Raw genomic sequence first — 20,605 nt, forward strand, 5'->3', positions numbered from 1 at the left:
CACTCAACATAATCTCTTCCAGTCCCGTCCATGTTGCTACAAAAGTTGGGTATTCATCCTTTCTGATGGAGGCATAATACTCCATAGTAGTATGGAGTAGTATCTTCCTTATCCATTCGTCCGTTGAAGGGTATCTTGGTTCTTTCCACAGTTTGGCGACCGTGACCATTGCTGCTATGAACATTGGGGTACAGATGGCCCTTCTTTTCACTACATCTGTGACATCTAACATTTTACCATTAAAGTGAGAAAATACATCTGAAAGATAAAAATAACCTCAAAAGGATACAAAAGAAAGTATTAAAATCAGTGGTTCCAAACATCTAATAGAATTCTTTTCTTCTTTTTTTTTTAACCTTAACTTTTATTCAGTTCCTTTTTTTTTTAATTGGGTTATGTTAGTCACCATACAATGCATCATTGGTTTTTGGGACTTCATCACAATAAAGAGCTTCTGCACAGCAAAGGAAACAGTCAACAAAACAAAGAGCCTGTTGGTGAGAATTCTTTTCTAATCATCTTACATGGAGCTGTCTGTCATGCAGTTACATGTTTTTTTTTTTCCCTAGGATATTATGTGTACAGTCATCGTGAACTGTCTGCTTCTGCTGATTCTCCAGAGAACCTCAGTTTAAGATCTCTAATATGAGTAACTTTTTCAGTTCCTGTCAGTGAAGAATTTAGGATGTCATATTATTTGATAAACATGTAACCAAGGATCCATTTCCTCTACTTTATCTGCTGAATTAGTAATAAATTGTATGTATAAGGTTACTTCTCAATTCTCAATGAAAATTTTTCTCTGGGATTTGTTCAGGGTACCAAAGGTTTAGGTCATGTAATGGTGATGAAACAAATGTCCACAGAGCAGTCTGTACCTGTTAGGAACAGAAGAATGTCAAGGCTTTACTTATCTAGTTCAATAGTTTGGGAAGGTTGGAATGTGTATGGGTTGGGACATCCAAGTTATGTGGGCTACAGTGAACAGTTCAGAGTGAGACAATCTAGGGCTTTGTAAGGGAAGGATACAGGGCCACGAAGGCTAAGGCTGTACGAGTCCACAGTAGTTCAAGAGTAACTGCTACAGTGACTCATTTCAGTTTAACATTGCATTTGTTGTTTGCACTTTTCCACAGGACCTTAGTGTGATAGGAGAAGAGAAGTTTCTGTGTGAGTCCTAACTTTACCTAACTTTCCCAGAGAAATTTGCTCTGCCCTCTAGAGTGTATGTGAAATGGTATAGGCATTAAACACAAATTCCAACTGATATTTGTTTGACCCTTAAAAAAAAACCTTATTTATTTATTTCACAGAGAGAGAGAGAGAGAGAGAGAGAGAGAAAGCAGGAACAGGGGAGTGGCAGCCAGAGGGAGTAGGAGAAGCAGGCTCCTCACTGAGCAGGATTCGGGGCTCGATCCCAGGACCTCGGGATCAGGACCTGAGGTGAAATCATAGGGTCAACCCACTGATTACCCAGGCACCCCTGATATTTGAGTCTTGTGATTGCTGTGGCTTTCAGAAAAGGGAATGGTTCAATCCATGTAGAAAATAAAATACTATTACCCATCCACACTCTTAGCTCATGCATGGAATGCAACTGTGTTAGATCCCTTTGGAGATACTCAAATGTTTCCTTAGGACAGTATTTCAGAGCATATCCCACTTTTCCATATTTGGGGGGATTTCATTGACTCCCAGAAAGGTAAGGAAAGCCCCATTGTCTGCCATCCTAGAAAAGTCTCTCCACTAGTGTTTGGTTTAATGTTGCATCCAGTATATTTCCAGTGTGAAGTGTTGTCTCTGGTGGATTGTAGCAAGTGTTCATTTCTATCATTTGGCTGCACTAGGCAGCTTTCCTGGCTTTGATACATCTTATTCTCATGGATCATCAAATCAATCATTCATACTGATTCTTTACAAAATTTAGTGCCAAAATTTCTGCAACCAAGATAGAATTAATTGAACTTTTTCTTGGCTTTGTTTTTATGTTTTTAGAGAAGTGCTTACATAAGGACCATCTTGGAATTCATTTATGATGACCTGCTCAAGCATTTTTTCTTAGCTTCTACCAGTGTCTTTTTAAATCTGAAACTTTGTTTTGATGACAATTTATAAAAAATTTTTTTCATAAATACATGAAATAATTAATGTATTTGCTGTTCCGTTCTAGTAGAATGCAGGAGATACATGAAAGCGTTAAGAAAAGTTAGAAACTTAAGAAATCTCATTATCTTTGTAGTATTTGGAAGCAATGACTTACCTTAAAAACATACTGACATCAACCACAAAATCTTTCGTAAATTGACATGTCCAAGAGATACTCATTAGTTCAGCTATTTAATTTAATGATGCTTCTCAAGGGACTGGATTTTGTAAAGAGGTCTGGAGTAGTAATTGCATGACCAGTCTGGTCTGGTTTTTCAGTATTATTAAGTAAGGATTCTGGCCAACAAGCACCCATTTCAGCCCCTGTCCACCAGGGGGCGCAGTTTCCTACCACAATCACATTTCCTGTGTGAAATGTGGGCTTCCACTGATTATTTCTCTGTCACTCCAAACTTGCTTCATGGTAAGAATGAAGAACATTATTTAGGTGACACTCCAGAGATGAAGTGTTCTCCTGGCTTTGTGACTGTGGTACTCTTAATGCTTGATAAGTAAAATCCTTAAAATTTGGACCCTTTTTCTTTTGTATCACTACAAAGTTTAACTGTAATTTATCCGAGAGCTTCATGCCCAAGGTGACACAGGTCTCTTTTCTTTTTCCTCAGGACAAACCCGTGGAGACTCAGTGACTCAGACGGAAGGCCATGTGACCCTCTCAGAAGAGGCTTTCCTGACTATGAATTGTACTTATTCAGCATCAGGGTATCCTGTCCTCTTCTGGTATGTCCAGTATCCAGGAGAAGGTCTAGAGCTCCTCCTGAAAGTCTTGAAGGACAAGGAGAAAGGAAGCAACAAAGGATTTGAAGCCACCTACGACAGCAAATCCAAATCCTTCCACTTGGAGAAACGCTCCGTGCAAGCCTCAGATTCAGCTGTGTACTACTGTGCCATGAATGACACAGTGACGGGGACTGCATGGGGAGCTGAGCGCAAACTCTGAGCAGAACAGGGGATTGGAAACTGAGCGTTTCTGTCTGATCCATTCTGGTTCCAGCCAGTCTGTGGTTGTTTGTCCCTCAGTGTCTTGTTGATACAAAATCATACAAAACAACAAGAGCATAGGAGTCAGAATAACATTCCCCAACCCAGGTGTTCCTTAGCGACACTGAGAACAGTTTGATGCTAAGAGTTCCTCAGCCAGAGTGTAAGTAATTTCAAGATAGAGTCACATAACGATGAAGTGGTCTTGTGGTCATACTTGCAGTGAACGTCCAGCTCCACAAGTTGTTCATGGCACCCTGCTATGTGTTTCTGTGTCTATGACACTTTTAGAGACACACGGTGTGCCTGAGAAGGTGGTGATGTCTAATGTCTTCCTGACAGATTATGGCAGGAGAGGTGATGGAGACCATCTGCCCAAACCAGGTTTTAGTAGAGAATGAAGCGAAGAGAAGAAAGGAGGAGGAGCACATGTACCTGAGCAAGAAAAAGAGAGGCCAGGGACCTCTGCCCTGCTTTTTTTTTTTTCTATAAATCAGGTGATAGATTCAGGATGATACTCGATATGAAGGCTTTGGGGCAGAAACAGAATGGAGGAAGTGGCTTATGTCCTGGCCAGTTAAGTAGATCAGTTGGCTTTCTGACAGTAAGAACTCAAGGAAGGTAGCTTTCAGTGCCCAGGAAATATGGTGGGAAAAAATGCTCTGGCACTGAGGTTTCCTAACGATATAGATAAAGAGGTGCCACTGGGAGGGAAATCCTATTGATTTCTCTAACTCTTGTTTTGCAACTTCTCCGAGAGAGCCACAAATCATGCGATTGGGAAAATGTATGGGAGAGAGTGAAGATGTACAAAAAATAATGGAAAAAGCAATGTCTATTTTGCAGTGCAAGACTTTGCCAGTATTATTTCAGTCTTCTTTAATTACTCTCTCCTTATTTGCAGAGTTTACGAATGAGCTATGATCAGAATATTAATATATTCCCTTACATATTTATTAAATATTCTTGGTTAGTTAATTTTTATTTCATTGGTTTAAAATGAATATTTTATATTTAAAACCGTGTAAATATAAATGCATGTGAATATGTACTTTACAGTATTCAAAAAATATATAAAAAGAGTTTTCTTAGACTTTTGAGAAACACAGTATACTAGGGGTGCCTGGCTAACTCTGGTTTGAGCTGGAATTCTGGTTCTCCAGGTTGTAAGTTTGAGCACATTTTGGGTAGAGATTACTTAAAATTGAAATCTCTAAAAAAAAAATTCATGGTTGTTTAATAGTACATGTTTGTCTCTTGATTTCTCTAATAGTCTTTTTTTGAAATAAACTATTTATTTGAGGGAGACAGTGCGTGAGCACAAACAAAGGCAGAAGATGGGTGAGGGAGAAGCACACTGCCCACTGAGCAGTGAGCCCAACAGGGGGCTGGATCCTAGGACACTGAGATCATCATGTGAACTGAACTTAGAAGCTTAACTGAATGAGCCACCCAAGCCCCTCTAATACTCTTTTAGAACTTTAGCAAAGCTATCCTAAAGGGCAGAAAGCTGAAAACAGAAAGCAAAACAGGAAAGAAACTATCAGCAGCCAGTGCCATCAATAATTTAGAAAATGAGTTGTATGTGGATAGGGGTGAACTTGCATGAGAGACTAAATAAGGAGAAAACCAGGCCTGATGTAGAAGCACCTCAGTGTGTGCTGTGCCCTCCAGAAAGGGTTGGGGAAAAGAAGCACAACATGATTTTAGATAACTGAGGAAGATGGCATTGCCCATGTTGGCACACGCATGTGTGTTCATGGGTGTGCATGTGTGTATGTGTGTGCTGAGGGTATTGGGGCAGAAGGAAGAATACAAGTAGACGGAGTGGTCACCTTGGGTCTCAGAACTGAGCATATGACGCTCAGGACTGATAACTTATGACCAAAATTTGGTGTCCATTCTGGCCTTTCTGAACAGAGCTGAGCTGAGCTGTAGAGACAAAACAATGAGAAGGAGACCTTGGTGAGTGGATCTGTCGTCCGAGGGCTACAGCCTGAAACCTTCAGCAGAGAATGATCACATATTTCTGCTTTTGGCTCCAAAATAGGCATCTGAACATAGGTAGTGAGGGGGAACACTGGCATAACAATAGGTACATTGAAAGAGCTACAGTGATTCGTCTAAACGTTTTGCCTTCTTATCATAGTGTGATTTATTTCTACCTTAAATAAATCACAGAGTGTGAACATACATGACTCTTACACACTTTTTTCATAATTCTTACATTTTATGTTGTTTACATAATTAATTACAAGCAGTTTTTTAAAATTATGGAATGCTTCTGGAATTTGCATGTCATTCTTGCACAAGGGTCATGCTGATTTTTCTCTGTTTCATTTTAATTTTAGTATATGTGCTGCCAAAGTGAGCCCTACCTGTTATATTCTCAGTAACTGCCATCTATCCACTTTTATCACAGATGCAATGAATAAACATATCACAGTCTGCTAAACCATTGATCCACAATCTTCATTTCAATATAAATTTTACTCGTGTTTATTTTCAGTTGCAATGTTTTTAGTTAAAGTTGCTTAATGCCTTCTGGGTGCTGAATGGCAACTGATGAATTGTTGAATACTACATATGAAAGTAATGAGGTACTATGTGTTGGCTAAATGAATTTAAATAAGAAGAAGTTGCCTAATGCAAATGGGTGTGGGGTAGTGAGACTCTCAGCTAGAACACAGAGAATTATGACAGGACCCACACAACTTGCTATACCAGGAAACCCCTGCTTCCTGTTCTGGGGCCACAGCAGCACATAACCAGCAATCCTTCCCTTACCCTGTCAGGTTCTTCTGACAGGGCTGAGCCCTGAAGTTGAAGAGGAAGAAGACATTTTCCTTCTAGTGGGAGAACTCAAACATGTTGCTCTCCAACTTTCTCAACATGGTCATGGCTTCTGTGTGGCTAGGTAAGGATGGTCCCTGTGGGAATGTGTCTCCTCTATGACCTAAAATCAAGAGAGATAGGCAGGATCTTGTGGGAACCTTGGAAAGGAGGGATGACAGTGTGTAAAACAGAAGTTTGTGCCACATCACGTATTCCAGAAGTCTCTGATTCTGTGTTATTTTCCCTTCAGGATCCAGTATTGCCCAGGAGGTAACTCAAGCCCAACCAGCGATGTTAGTGCAGGAAAGGGGGGACTGTCACTCTGGGATGCACATATAACACCAATGAACCAAGTTATAGTCTTTTATGGTACAAGCAGCCCAGCAGTGGGGCAATGATTCTCCTTATTCGTCAGGATTCTTACAACCAGCAAAATGCCACCCAAGGTCGCTACTCCGTGAATTTTCAGAAGGCAAGAAATTTCATCCAACTTGTCATCTCATCGTCACAGCTGGAGGACTCTGCAGTGTATTTTTGTGCACTGAGGGAGCCCACAGTGAGGGGAGTGATGGAGGGAGGTATACCCAAACCCCTGGGCTCTTGTTGATGCATCTCCCTGCAGTGGGGCCTAAGGGGGCAATTGCCATCCCAGACAGGAAGTGGCACAGGTGCAGGCTTAGAGGGAGAAACTCACTCGAAGAAAATACCACTCTGGATAAGAGTTATCCTGCATCAAACACTTCCTCATCCCTGAACATTTGTGCTGAAATTATTTATTGAAGACTAGAGTAACCACAATAAATAATTTGCCATTTTGCAGTTAGATTCAGCGAAAGAATTGGCTAAGGAAGTTTAGAAACTTTTGGCTCAAGGTCAGCAATAATGTGTGTTAGTTGTTGGAGTTTTCAAATCAATTTAGTAAATATTTATTGAGCTTTTATTATTGCTCAAAATATTATTGTGCATATATTATGTTTCAGACATTGTTAGAGTAAGATAGGCCATGAAATGTCTCTGTGGAGATGTGTGTGTGCGTGTGTGTACACATCATGCATATGTTTATATCTATACACATACATACATATGTGTATATATGTGCACATCATACTGTTTTATACCATTTCGTGACAATTTAATAAGGTTTGTTTGCTGTAAGTCAACTGTACTTCCATTTAGTTTCCAAGGAATCTGCTCTATAGTGTAGTTTTTTTCATTTTGTCTTATTAACACCACTAGGATACTTGCGCTCAGTTTGCATACAGGAGGTTTACCTGCTTTCCACCAGACTTATCCACAAATGCTCATAATTAGGGGTTTGAGGGGGACACTGTAAAGGAATGGAGTGTGAATTTTCCCCTTTGTCAGCTCCTGCCCTTCACTTCATCCTTTCTTCAAGGCATTTTTTGTAATTTCACCTTCCTGGTTCCAGCGCTCATAGAATCTCTCTCCTCCTTCTGTTTAATTTAAGCTGGTGAGGCCACTTTGGAAAACATTGTGGAGGTTCCTCAAGAAATTTAGAATAGAGCTACTTTACGACCCAGCAGTTGCACTACTAGGCATTTACCCCAAAGATACAGAGGCAGTGAAAAGAAGGGCCACAGGCCCCCCAGTGTTCACAGCAGCAATGTCCACAATAGCCAAACTGTGGAGAGAGCCAAGATGCCCTTTATGATGAATGCATAAAGAAGATGTGGTACTCAATGGACTATTATCAGCCATAAGAAAGGATGAATACCTACCATTTGCATTGACATGGATGGAACTGGAGGAGATTATGGTAAATGAAATGTCAGACAGAGAAAGTCAATTATCATTTGATTTCACTTATTTGCAGAACATAAGGAATAGCATGGAGGACATTAGGAGAAGGAAGGGAAAAAATGAAGGGGGTGGGGGAATCAGTGAAGGAGATGAACCCTGAGAGACTATGGACTCTTGGAAACAAACTGAAGGTATCAGAGGGGAGGGGTTGGGGGTTCTGTGAGCCCAGTGATGGGTATTAAGGAGGGCACGTATTACATGGTGCACTGGGTGTTATACACAATCAATCAATCATGGAACACTACATCAAAAACTAATGATGTACTGCATGGTGACTAACATAATGTAATAAAAAGCTATTAAAAATCATCTATATTTAAAAAACAAAAAAGCGCATTTTTTTTTTGCCAACAGGTGAGTCAGTTTGCACATTCTCCAGCCCTCCTTTTTGATCAATGTTCCACACTCCGAATCTTCATTCTCTCCATTTTCCTCCTTCCAGTTCTAACCCCAATGACCTAAGGCCTTAAAACTGAATGGTAATAGATGGTTGATAATTGGTCTTGCATCAAATGCCCACTTATATTTGTCTGGATGGCAGATTTGTAGAGTAGAAATCTTTTTTTTTTTTTACATTTTTTATTTATTTTTTTTTTATAAACATATAACGTATTTTTATCCCCAGGGGTACAGGTCTGTGAATTGCCGGGTTTACACAGTTCACAGCACTCACCATAGCACATACCCTCCCCAATGTCCATAACCCCACTCCCCCTCTCCCAACCCCTCCTCCCCCCAGCAAACCTCAGTTTGTTTTGTGAGATTAAGAGTCACTTATGGTTTGTCTCCCTCCCAATCCCATCTTGTTTCATTTATTCTTCTCTTACCCCCCCCAACCCCCCATGTTGCATCTCCATGTCCTGTAGAGTAGAAATCTTAAGTATCTCCTCAAGTTTCTTTAATCATAGAACCTAACCATTTTCACATTCATTTTTACCATTTGAGAATATTTTGAGTGTATAGTTCAGTGTTATGAAATACACTTACATTGTTGTTCAATCAGCAGCACCTTTCATTTCTAGAATCTTGTCATCTTGAAAAACTGAATATTTGTACTCATTAAACAATAACTCTCCTTTATCCCATTCCTCCACTCCTTCAGAACTACTATTCTGCATTCTCCTTCCTTGAGCTTAAGCTGTTTAACTCTCATAGAAGTGGAATTATGCAGTATTGGTCATTTTTTGAAATTTCATTTGACGTACTATCCCCATGATGCATCCACTTACATCATGTGTCAGAATTTCTTTACTTTTTAAGGTTTAACAATATTCCTGTGTATGTAATATGCCATTTTATTTATCCATGTTTTCTATGTGTTGATAGACTTTTGAGTTGCTTCCACTTTTTGGTAGAAACTGGAATTCAAAAACATCTCAATATTTATGAAAATATCCAAATTCTTTCAATTTTTGAGTATATATCAGAAGTGGATTGCTGTGTGATAAGGTAATTCTATTTTAAAAAATTTAGACACATTTATATTGTTATTTCAAAAAACTATGCTCTAGACTGCAGTATCACAAACAAGTTTCAAGGAACAGAAAAACAGAGTGATCAGTAGTCGTGAATGGAGCTCTAGTATATTGGTGAATCACAAAATCCTAGAGGAGTTTGTCACTCTTGCTACAATGCATTGCTTCTTTCAGGTATGAATAATTGGTCTGGATGGAATGGTGAAGCCACTACCCACTGGTCAGCTCCTGGATAGCAGTTTGGGTATCATTATTTCTTTCCTCGTTTGGTAAAAGATCCAAACATGCAATTATTGAATTGCTTTTTAGTAGTTCCAGTTGCATAAGTAAAGAACCTGTAAAAGACTCTCTTAAAATATTTCAAAGGCTTAGGAAGAAGTCTTTTGCTACCCGCTAGTCTTTCTCTGAAATTTGGCAATCTATACTGTCAAAAACAAGTAATAGGCTTTTGCTCTCCCAGCTTTGTGTTGTAATCTATTAGCTTTGCCATGAAGTTTCTTGATACTTTTGAGTTTTGTTTCATTATTTGTATATTTATTATTGTGAATTTGTTATTAGCAGTAAATTTATTAGTAGTATTATTAGTATTTTGTTGTGACAATTTATCAATAATATACACAGAGAGATTGACAAGTAGCAAATGAGCAATTTAGGAGGATAATCTTTTTTTTTTTTAGAGATTTTATTTATTTACTTGAGAGAGAGAGTGAGAGAGAGCATGAGAGCAGAGAAGGTCAGAGGGAAAAACAGAATCCCCATGGAGCTGGGAACCTGATGCGAGACTCAATCCAAGGACTCCAGGATCATTACCTGAGCCGAAGGCAGTAGCTTGACCAACTGAGCCACCCAGGTGCTCCAGGAGGATAATCTTAATAGGTACAGAAAAAGCATTGGACAAAATTCAGATCCATTCCTGATTAAAACTCTCAGCAAATTACACAAAATTGAAGCGAATTTTCTCACCTTAAAATTTAAAATCTTAAAATTTTCTCACCTTAAAAAAGGGCTTAAACGTCACACTTGATAGTGAAAGCTTAATTGCTTTCTCCTTAGTTTCAGAAATAAGGGAAAAGTTTTGGCTCTGCCACTTGTATTTAATATTGAAGTAGAAGTTCAAGCCAATGTAATAAGGCAAGGAGAAGAAACAAAAGCCATATAGTTTGCAAGGGAAGAAGTGTACTTATCTTTATTACCAGAAATCATATCTGTGCAGAAAATGCAAGAGAATCTACAAAGCGTAATGAAACAAACTACTAGAACAAATTGGTTTAAGAAAGTCAAATGTACATCTACCATGTGATCCAGCCATTCTACTCCCAGATATGGGCCCAGGAGAAAGGAAAGAATAGGTCTATAAAAAAATCTTATATGCAAATATTCATAGCAGTTTTGTTTGTAAGAATCCGCTGGGACTACTCCATATGGCCAGCAACAGGTGAATAGACCAACTGTTTTATAGGCACAGGATGAGATACTACACAGCAACAGAGAGAAACAAACTCTTGATAGTTATGACTATGGAAGAATTTTAAAATAGTTATATTGTGAAGTGCCAGATAAAAGAGTACATATAATTCCATAATTCAAAATTATAAGTTATGCAGACTAAAGCATGACAGAAGCATTCCCTGGAAATGGGAGTGGTGAGCGTTAAGGGAGGAGTTGCAAAGAGACATGAAGAAGCTTCTGGGGTGATGCATATATGTTCATTATCTCGAATGTGGTGACTGCTTCACAAATACAAATGTCAAATTATATAGAATTGTCAAATTGGTGCAGTTTATTTTAATGTAAAATATGCATTAATAAGAGCCATTAAGTATCCATATTTACTATGCAGTACCTTCCCTCAATGACGTGCAAGTCCTCCGTGTGACACAGAGTGCAAAATATTTCTCCTGTAGGTTTTCATTGGCCTGAATGTTTTTTATAGTTATGGATAGGGATGCCTGGGTGGCTCAGTTGGTTAAGCGTCTGCTTTTGGCTCATGTCATGATCCCAGGGTCCAGGGACTGAGTCCTGCATGAGGCTCCTTGCTCAGCAGGGAGTCTGATTCTCCCTCTGCCTCCTGCTCCCCCTGCTTGTGCTCTCTCTTACTCTCTGACAAAAAAAAAAAAACTGTTTAAAAAACTAAAGTTACAGATGATGACTTTCTGCATCCAGGTACTATATTGTTTATTTTCCTTTTTGAAAAAGATTTTATTTATTAATTTTAGAGAGAATGATAAAGTGATAGAGAGTAAAAGAGAGACACAGAGAGAGAAAGCAGACTCCAAATGAATGCAGAGACCCATTTAGGGCTCTGATCCTGAGATCACGACCCTAGTCATAACGAAGAGCCTGAAGCTCTATCAGCTGAGCCATCCTGGTGCACCATGTTTATTTTCAACCATTATCATTCTAACCTCCTTGGGATTTCCCCTACATATCTGAATACAACTTTACAGGGGTTTGTCCCAAATTCCTTTCTAGTATAGTTATGTGACAGGACTGACAACGTGATTTGGAAGATGGAGGGGAAGCGAAGGGACACGTGAACCCAAACAGTATCCAGGCCAGAATTTCTTACATCCCTCTGGATTTGGGAAAGTGTTTCCATGTTGGCTCTGGACTCATGAACCTCCTTGATCTGAATCTCTGGAGAGTGGCCTCCTGGATATAGATCGGGCTAAGCTTCCATGTATGTGTTTAGAGATAAATGTTTACAGGGCTTTACAGAAGATGCATCCCTTTCTAGAACCTTTTCCTGATAATCCTGATTTCTTACCTTGTGGGAAAAATTATTTGATTCAAGTTTGGCAACAAAATGTGACAGATGGATGGTAATAGAGAGCATCCTTGAAGTTAAACCTGCTAAGAGTATAGCACTAATATTTTTTTCTTAATTCATATACACTAGTCACCTGATGTTGGAGTCCACAAAATATTGAAAACTTAATTTCAGATGATTCTATATGGATTTGATTACTCCATGTATGATGTTGCTTCTGCCATATTTGCTATAATGATTCTGAAAATCAAGTTATATTTGACTATTAAAATGGTGACTAACAAATAGTGTGACTTCTTCTGAAAACCTCTATTTAAAAATAGTATTTCTGGGGCACCTGGGTGGCTCAGTGGGTTAAAGCCTCTGCCTTCAGCTCAGGGCACGATCCCAGGGTCCTGGGATCAAGGCCCACATCTGGCTCTCTTCTCAGCAGGGATCCTCCTTCCCCCCCACCCCCACTCTCTGCCTGCCTCTCTGTATACTTGTGATCTCCATCTGTCAAATAAATAAATAAAATCTTTAAAAAAAATAAAAAATAAAAATAGTATTTCTAGGGGCACCTGGGTGGCTCAGTGGGTTAAAGTCTCTGCCTTCTGCTCCAGTCATGATCCCAGGGTCCTGGGATTGAGCCCCACATCAGGATCTCTGCTCAGCAGGGAGTCTGCTTCCCCCTCTCTCTCTGCCAGCCTCTCTGCCTACTTGTCATCTCTGTCAAATAAATAAAATCTTTAAAAATATAGTATTCCTAGCAATTGCTAATAATTTAGGAAAAGTAAATACAGTATTTTAATTAATTTGTTCAATTAATTTGTTCATTCAATTCATTTGTTCATTATTTTTGTTTGATTTAGAAAACATGTAGAGAATACTTAAAAAATGACAGTCACAGTTCTAAATATCGGGGTAAAGTGCCCAAAACACAGAATCAGTCACCAACGACTTGACTTCCTCTTACTATTTCCATATTCAGCTCAAACCCCATTTTTGGCACTCATTGGTTTTTGGGCTGGTCCACATGGACACATGAGAATATGAAGTACTGTAGTAAGATGCTTTAAGAAGTTTGTTACCCTCCCAGCCACAGAAATGTCCCAAGATGCTATGTTAAAGAACTTCCATATCAGGCAGTATCTTAAGAACAAAACAGACCTGAGAAGTCAGGATTGCTGTTGTTCAGACTTCCCAGGGCCACCTGAAGCCTGACATGTGCCTCATGAGGGCAGGGATGAAACAGATGGCTGACTTGGGGAGGATTCTGGCCAACATGCACGCATTTTAGTCCCTGTCCACCAAAGGGTGCAGCTTCCTACCACAATCACATTTCCTGTGTGAAATGTGGACTTCCACTGATCATTTCTGTCACTCCAACCTTCTCCATGGTAAGAATGAAGAACATTATTTAGGTGATGCTCCAGAGATGAAGTGTTCTCCAGGCTTCGTGACTCTGGTACTCTTAATGCTTGGTAAGTAAAATGTCTCTTAAAATTTAGATTCTTTCTTCCATGGTGTCGGTTAAACTTTTAACTATTATTTATCCATGAGTTTTATGCCCAAGGTGATACAGAAATCCTTTCTCTTTCCTCAGGACAAACCCGTGGAGACTCAGTGACTCAGACGGAAGGCCAAGTGACCCTCTCAGAAGAGGCTTCCCTGACTGTGAACTGCACTTATTCAGCATCAGGGTCTGTTACTCTTTTCTGGTATGTCCAGTATCCCGGTGAAGGTCTACAGCTCCTCCTGAAAGCCTTGAGGGGCAAGGAGAAGGGAAGCAACAAAGGATTTGAAGCCACCTTTGACAGCAAATTGAAATCCTTCCACTTGGAAAAAGGCTCAGTGCAAGCCTCAGATTCAGCTGTGTACTACTGTGCCCTGAGTGACACAGTGACAGAGACTCTAGAGGGAGTTGAGTGCAAACTCTGAGCAGAACAGGGGCCTGGATGCTGAGCATCTCTGCTTGATCCACTGTGGTTCCAGCACAGTCTGTGGTTGTTTGTCCCTCAGTGTCTGGTTAACATAAAACCATACAGACAACTAGAGCTTAGGAACCAGAAGTAACATTCCCCAAATCCAGGTGTTCCTTAGTGACACTGAAAACAGTTTGATGCCAAGAGTTCCTCAGTCAGGGTGTAACTCATTTAAGGTAAAACCACTTAATAATGAAGTGGTCTTGTGCTCATCCCTGGAGTGAATGTCCAGCCCCACACATTGTTCATTGCACCCTGGGGGGAGATCCTGTGTCTTATGACACTTTTAGAGAGACACAGTGTGACCAAGAAGGTCGTGATGCCCAATGTCTTACTGAAAGAGTATGGCAGGAGAGCTGATGGGAAAGCTTCAGCCCCAAACCTATGTAATGTGTGCATGTTGGCCAGAATTCTCCCCAAGTCACCCATCTGCTTTATTCCTGACTTCATGAGGCATATGTCAGTCTTCAAGTGGCCCATGGAAGTCTGAAGAATAGCAATCCTCACCTCTCAGGTCTGTCGTTATGATCACGGGGTGAGGGACGTCAGTCCGAGGGGCACGGAGGGAGGGAGAGAGAATCTCAAGCAGATTCCTCAAAAAGCATGGAGCCTGACATGGAACTTTGTCTCATGAACTGATCATGCCCCGAGCAGAAACCAAGAGCAAGTCATCTAACCAACCTACTGAATCACCGAGGCACCCTATGATCTTTAATTTAATAATTAAATAATTAATTTTAATAATCCCCTTTCAGTAGATTTTATAAATGAGCTATGATCAGAATATTAATACATTTCCTTATATATTAGTCATATATTCTTGGTTTCAATTAATTTTTCTATGTAATTGGTTTAAAATATAAAATTTTCCTCATAGCTCTATAAATATAAATATAAAAGCATGTGAAAATGTACTTTAAACAAGTCAAGAGGGTATACAATAGAAATTTTTCTCAGGCTTTTAGATAAACATTGTAGACTAGGGGGTGCCTGACTGGCTCTGTGGGTAGAGCTAGGACTCTGGATCTCAGGGTCATAAATTTGAGACCCATGTTTTGTGTTGAGAGTACATAAAATCTCTAAGGAAAAAAAAACCCATTTGTAGATTAATAATACATTTTATCTCTTGATTTCTCTAAAACTGTTTTAAAAAGATAGTGAAGATACTCCAAAGGGCAGAAAGCCACAAAAACAAAGAGAAACAAGAAAGAAGCTATCAGCAGACAGTGACATAAACCACTTTTAGAAAATAGGCTCTTGCATGTGTACCCGAATGTGTATAGCAGCAATGTCTACAATAGCCAAACTATGGAAAGAACCTAGATGTCCATCAACAGATGAATGGATAAAGAAGATGTGGTATATATACACAATGGAATACTATGCAGCCATCAAAAGAAATGAAATCTTGCCATTTGCGACGATGTGGATGGAACTAGAGGGTATCATGCTTAGTGAAATAAGTCAATCGGAGAAAGACAACTATCATATGATGTCCCTGATATGTGGACGTGGAGATGCAAAATGGGGGGTGAGGGGGATAGGAGAAGAATAAATGAAACAAGATGGGATTGGGAGGGAGACAAACCATAAATGACTCTTCATCTCACAAAACACACTGGGGGTTGCTGGGGAGAGGTGGGGTTGGGAGAGAGGGAGGGGGTTATGGACATTGGGGATGGTATGTGCTATCGTGAGTGCTGTGAAGTGTGTAAACCTGGTGATTCACAGACCTGTACCCCTCGGGATAAAAATACATTATATGTTTATAAAAAAAAAAAGAAAGGATGTATATCCAACTTTTGTAGCAACATGGACGGGACTGGAATTGATTATGCTGAGTGAAATAAGTCAAGTAGAGAGAGTCAAGTATCATATGGTTTCACTTATTTGTGGAGCATAACAAATGACATGGAGGACATTGGGAGATGGAGAGGAGAAGGAAGTTGAGGGAAATTGGAAGGGGAGGCGAAACATAAGAGACTATGGACTCTGAAAAACAACCTGAGGGTTTTGAAGGGGCGGGGGGGTGGGGTTGGGGAACCAGGTGGTGGGTAATAGGGAGGGCACGTATTGCATGGAGCACTGGGTGTTGTGCAAAAACAATGAATACTGTTACGCTGAAAAAAAAAATAAATAAATTTTAAAAAAAAAGAAAGAAAGAAAATAGGCTCTTTATGGATAGGGGCACCCTTGCAGGAAAGACTAGATAAGAGGGCACCTGGGCCTACTGTGAAAGCACCTCAGTGTGTGCTATGCCCTCTGGAAGAGGTCAGGGAATAGAAGCACCACATGATTTTGGGTAATTGAGGAAGATGTTGTTGCCCATGTTGGTGCATGGGTGGGTGTGTGCATATGTTTGCATATGTTGAAGGTATTGAGGTGGAGGGAAGTAAAATATGTATACCCAGTGAGGCAATTTTCCAAGTCACAGAACAGCTATGCATCCACGACCCCATAAAGAATCAATGATCGTCTTCTAAACCCAGCAGAAAATGGGATTTTGGTCTTTGAGGAATTGAAAAGAGGACATTAAAAAAATTCCCTAAGTATTGTGCATTACAGAACTTTTTGATTTTTGCTAACCAGTTCAATTTTCCTTTGCTTAAAGATGTTCTTCTGTTCCTGCCTCTAATCTCCAGCAACCACTGGTCTTTTTATTGTCTCCATAGTTTTCTTCTTCCAGAATGTTGTATCTTGGGTGTCAAACAGAATGCAGTCTTTCCAGATTAGCTTCTTTCACTTTGAAGGATGCATGTAGGGCCCCTGGGTAGCTCACTGGATTTACCATCTGCCTTCAGCTCAGTTCATGATCCCAGATCCTGAGATCGAGTCTCAGGTCGGGGGGGTGGGGGGGTAATCTCTGCTCAGCAGAGAGCCTGCTTCTCCCTTCCCTCTGCCTGCTGCTCCCCCTGCTTGTGCTTGCTCTCTCTGTCAAATAAACAAATAAAATATTTTTTTAAAAAAAGAGGAAAATATGCACGTACATTTCCTCCATGTCTTTCCATGGCTTGATAGTTCACTTCTTTTCAGCACTGACTAAGATTCCCTTGTCCGGCTGTACCATAGTTTACTTATCCTTTCTTCTACTGAAGGATGTCTTAGTTTCTTTCATGTTTTGGCAATTATGAATAAAGGTGCTATAAACATTTGTGTGTTGATTTCAAATCTTTTTGATAAATACTCAGAAGTGGGATGACTGGATTGTATGGTAGTTCTATTTTATACTTTTTGAAGAACTTTTATACTGTTTTCCATGGTTACAGCATTGTGCATTGCCTCCAACCGTGAACAAGTGTTCCAATCCCTTCACATCCTCGACCACACCTGCATTTTGAGTTTTTGAAAATACATTAATTTTTTTGAACTTTAAAGTATGGATTGCACCAGGGAACTTCTTGTAAATGTAGAGGCAAATACATTGAGATAATCAACATTAAAAAGGAACTAGAAAATTACATATTTAGAATATTTGCTTTTTTTCTGCCACCTTCAATTTGTGCCTAGTACCAACATTTTATTTTATTTTATTTTATTTTTAAACTGTTCAAATTCAATTAATTACTATATAATGTATTATTAGTTTCAGAGGTACAGGTCAGTGTTTCATCAGTCTTATATAACACCCAGTGCTCATTACATCATGTGGCTTCTTTGATGCCTGTCACCCAGTTACCCATCTCTCCACCCCACTCTCCTCCAGCAACCCTCAGTTTGTTTTCTTTTTTTTTTTTTTTTTTTTTTTTTAAGATTTTATTTATTTGTCAGAGAGAGGAGCGAGAGTGAGCACAAGCAGACAGAGTGGGCAGCTGCTCAACCAACTGAGCCACCCAGGCGTCCCCTCAGTTTGTTTTCTATGATTATGAGTCTCTTATGGTTTGTCTCCCTCTCTGGCTTCATCTTGTTTTATCTTTTCTTCTCTTCCGTGATGATTCTCTGCCTTGTTTCTTATATTCCTCATTTCAGTGAGATCATAAGATAATTGTCTTTCTCTGATTGACTTATTTCATTTAGCATAATACCTTCTAGTTCCAACCATGTTGTTGCAAATGGCAAGATTTCAAATTTTTTGATGGTTGTGTAATATTCCATTGTGTATATGCAACAATAGGTTTAAGTTTTGATTCAATTCAATAATTACTTTTTATCTATGTTTTGATTACTGATATATTTGAATTTATTTCTAATATTTTGGTTTTGGTCCATATGCTTTCACTTTTTTCCTCTCTTTTCTTTTTGTTGCACTGATAGAATTTTCTCTTTTTTTCTGCTGATTTGGGAAAAGTAAAGTACCTTTCTGTTTCATTGACAATATCCTCAAACTGTATGTATGTGTACATGTACAAGTGTGTACATTTTTTCTACATCTAATTTTATTCTGTAATATTTTTTCTTTGTATATACCATGGCTTTTCCTTAGGTGTCCTTTTTCTCTTGCTGATTTATTATATTTAGAAAACCTCAGTGGCTGATTGAAGCAAACTATACACTACCTCTATATCAGGACAGAATTTCAGAAAGAGTTTATCAAATGAGCTCATGAACTCCAGTTTTAATGCACATTAAGAAAAACATAGAAAATGAAAATCTTCCAACATAATAATCAGAATATGAATTCTCTTTATTCTTCTTCAAGCCCTTTGTCCCTGACTTTCCTCCACCTGGAGTAATTTTCACCTGCCAGCCTCAGGGCTTATTCCTTCATTTCCTCCTAGTCTCTGTTCCTAGAAAAACATGTGCTCATGTGAGGAATGCTTATAAGGTTTATTGTAGTGTAGTATTTCCTAGGTTAAATAAATCGTCTTAGCCTTTAATCAATAGAGGAAAGGATATATAAACAGAAGTATATCCACGATATGGAATATAAAGGAACAAAGGATGTATATGGGTTAATATAATAAGACCTACAAGATTTATTATTGAGGTTATAAACAAGATAGGTATACCCTAAATAAATATTTATATTATAGTAAAGTCTAAATAAACTGCTGTGTACTTTCTGTTGATTCAAATCTAGTAAAACATCTGGAAGCATCAACCCCAAATTGTCAAGATGAACAAAGATATAAGGTAATAGTGATGAAGGGTCAGAATTGAGACTCGTAGTCAAAAAGGATTTTACTCTATGGGTAATGTTTTATTTATTTTTAATAATTCACATGTGCACAAATGTCTCCTCTTGTTAAAAGTAATGAGAATCATAAAGGCCACCATAAAGGCTTATCTGTATTCTCCCCCCTTCTTGTCACCAAAAAAAGGAAGGAAGAGATGACCACTTTTTTTGTAACATTATGTCCATCGTCCTAGACTATACATATTTCTCTGGGGTCACATAGTTTTTAATTTTCACTTCACTTAGTGTCCTATTCTTTGACTCTATTATAATTATATATATTTTGTCTTCCCCTGTAGATGGTAAACTAGTATGTGTGCCTCTTTTGTATATTTTTTATATATGTATTGTTTTAATTTTATTTCCAGTTAGTTAACATGCAATGTTATATTAGTTTCAGGTGTATATATAGTGATGCAAAACTTCCACAGATCACCCATGCTCATCAGGAAAAGGGCACTCCTTCATCCCCTCACCTATTGAACCCATCTCCCAACCCTATCCATCTGGTAACCATCAGTTAGTTCTGTTTAATTGAGTTGTTTAATTGATTTATTTTTGTCTCATTTTTCCCCCTTGCTTGTTTGGTTTGTTTCTTAAATTCCACTAGAGTGACATCACATGGTAGTTGTCTTTCTCTGACTGACTTATTTCCCTCAGAGTTATATTTTCTAGCTCCATCCATGTCATTGAAAATGGCAGAATTTCATTTTTTATGGCTGAATAATATTCTATTACACTTTATATATTCTGAACATCTAGGAAATTACCCCTTTGAAAAAGCTCAATGAATATTTGTGGATTTCTTTTGAATTCAGGTAAAGAAATAAAATAAATAGCACAAGGTGAAATTTATGAAATTATTTTCTGATCTCAATTTCCATGCAATTCCATTTTAAAAGTAGGATTTGGTTTACCTGTAACTCCCATTCAAACTAAGCAGTTATTTTCTTTTCTGGCCATCTGCTTTTCTTCACCAGAAGATTGGAATGAATGGGACTGGGGATTTGTGTCTGCTGAATGGCTTATTCTAAGTGGTCTTTGCCACCAGCTTCATTCCTCTAGGGGGCACTCTAGACCTTAGGAGAAACAAAGACTTTGTGATAATTGGAAGGTTGAATAGTTACAGAGAACAGAAATCATGTGAGCCAGTCCACCTAGAGATAGCAAAGATAGGGAAGAGAGAGGACAGGGTTTTTTGTAAAGACCCTCTCAGGTTTTCAGTTCTGCTATTGCATATCAACTTCAGACATCTGGAGGCCATGTCTCTAGAAATCCGTTATGCAGATAATTCTTCACAGGTACCAGGATAGGAATATTTCTGGATGTTGTGAGTATGGAAACTCAACAGAAAATATCCCATTATCTGCTGTCAATTGTTATGAATAAAATCGCCCAAATTTAATGGCCTTGAAACTATTTCAATAACCACATATTCTACATTTCATGTATCTCTGCTGAGTGGAGGGAAACAAAAATG

At 38.9% G+C, this 20,605-nt stretch overlaps 1 non-coding gene, 1 pseudogene and 2 gene segments (V, D, J or C); 3 read left to right on the forward strand and 1 right to left on the reverse strand.

The window, feature by feature from the left end:
- Positions 1 to 2,575: 2,575 nt before the first annotated feature.
- On the forward strand, positions 2,576 to 3,106 carry LOC123943607. The segment is given in 2 exon segments: positions 2,576 to 2,651; positions 2,770 to 3,106. Coding segments are annotated over 2 exon segments (381 nt in total).
- A 2,308-nt stretch (positions 3,107 to 5,414) lies between these two features.
- LOC123945344 lies at positions 5,415 to 5,522 on the reverse strand. Its single transcript, XR_006819186.1, has one exon. It is a non-coding gene; the product is annotated as a U6 spliceosomal RNA (small nuclear RNA).
- A 421-nt stretch (positions 5,523 to 5,943) lies between these two features.
- On the forward strand, positions 5,944 to 6,589 carry LOC123943608 (annotated as a pseudogene).
- A 6,840-nt stretch (positions 6,590 to 13,429) lies between these two features.
- On the forward strand, positions 13,430 to 13,968 carry LOC123943609. The segment is given in 2 exon segments: positions 13,430 to 13,511; positions 13,634 to 13,968. Coding segments are annotated over 2 exon segments (381 nt in total).
- The last annotated feature ends 6,637 nt before the right edge of the window (positions 13,969 to 20,605 follow it).

This window comes from Meles meles, chromosome 6 (assembly GCF_922984935.1).
Source record: "Meles meles chromosome 6, mMelMel3.1 paternal haplotype, whole genome shotgun sequence".
NCBI classification, from domain to species: Eukaryota; Metazoa; Chordata; class Mammalia; order Carnivora; family Mustelidae; genus Meles; species Meles meles.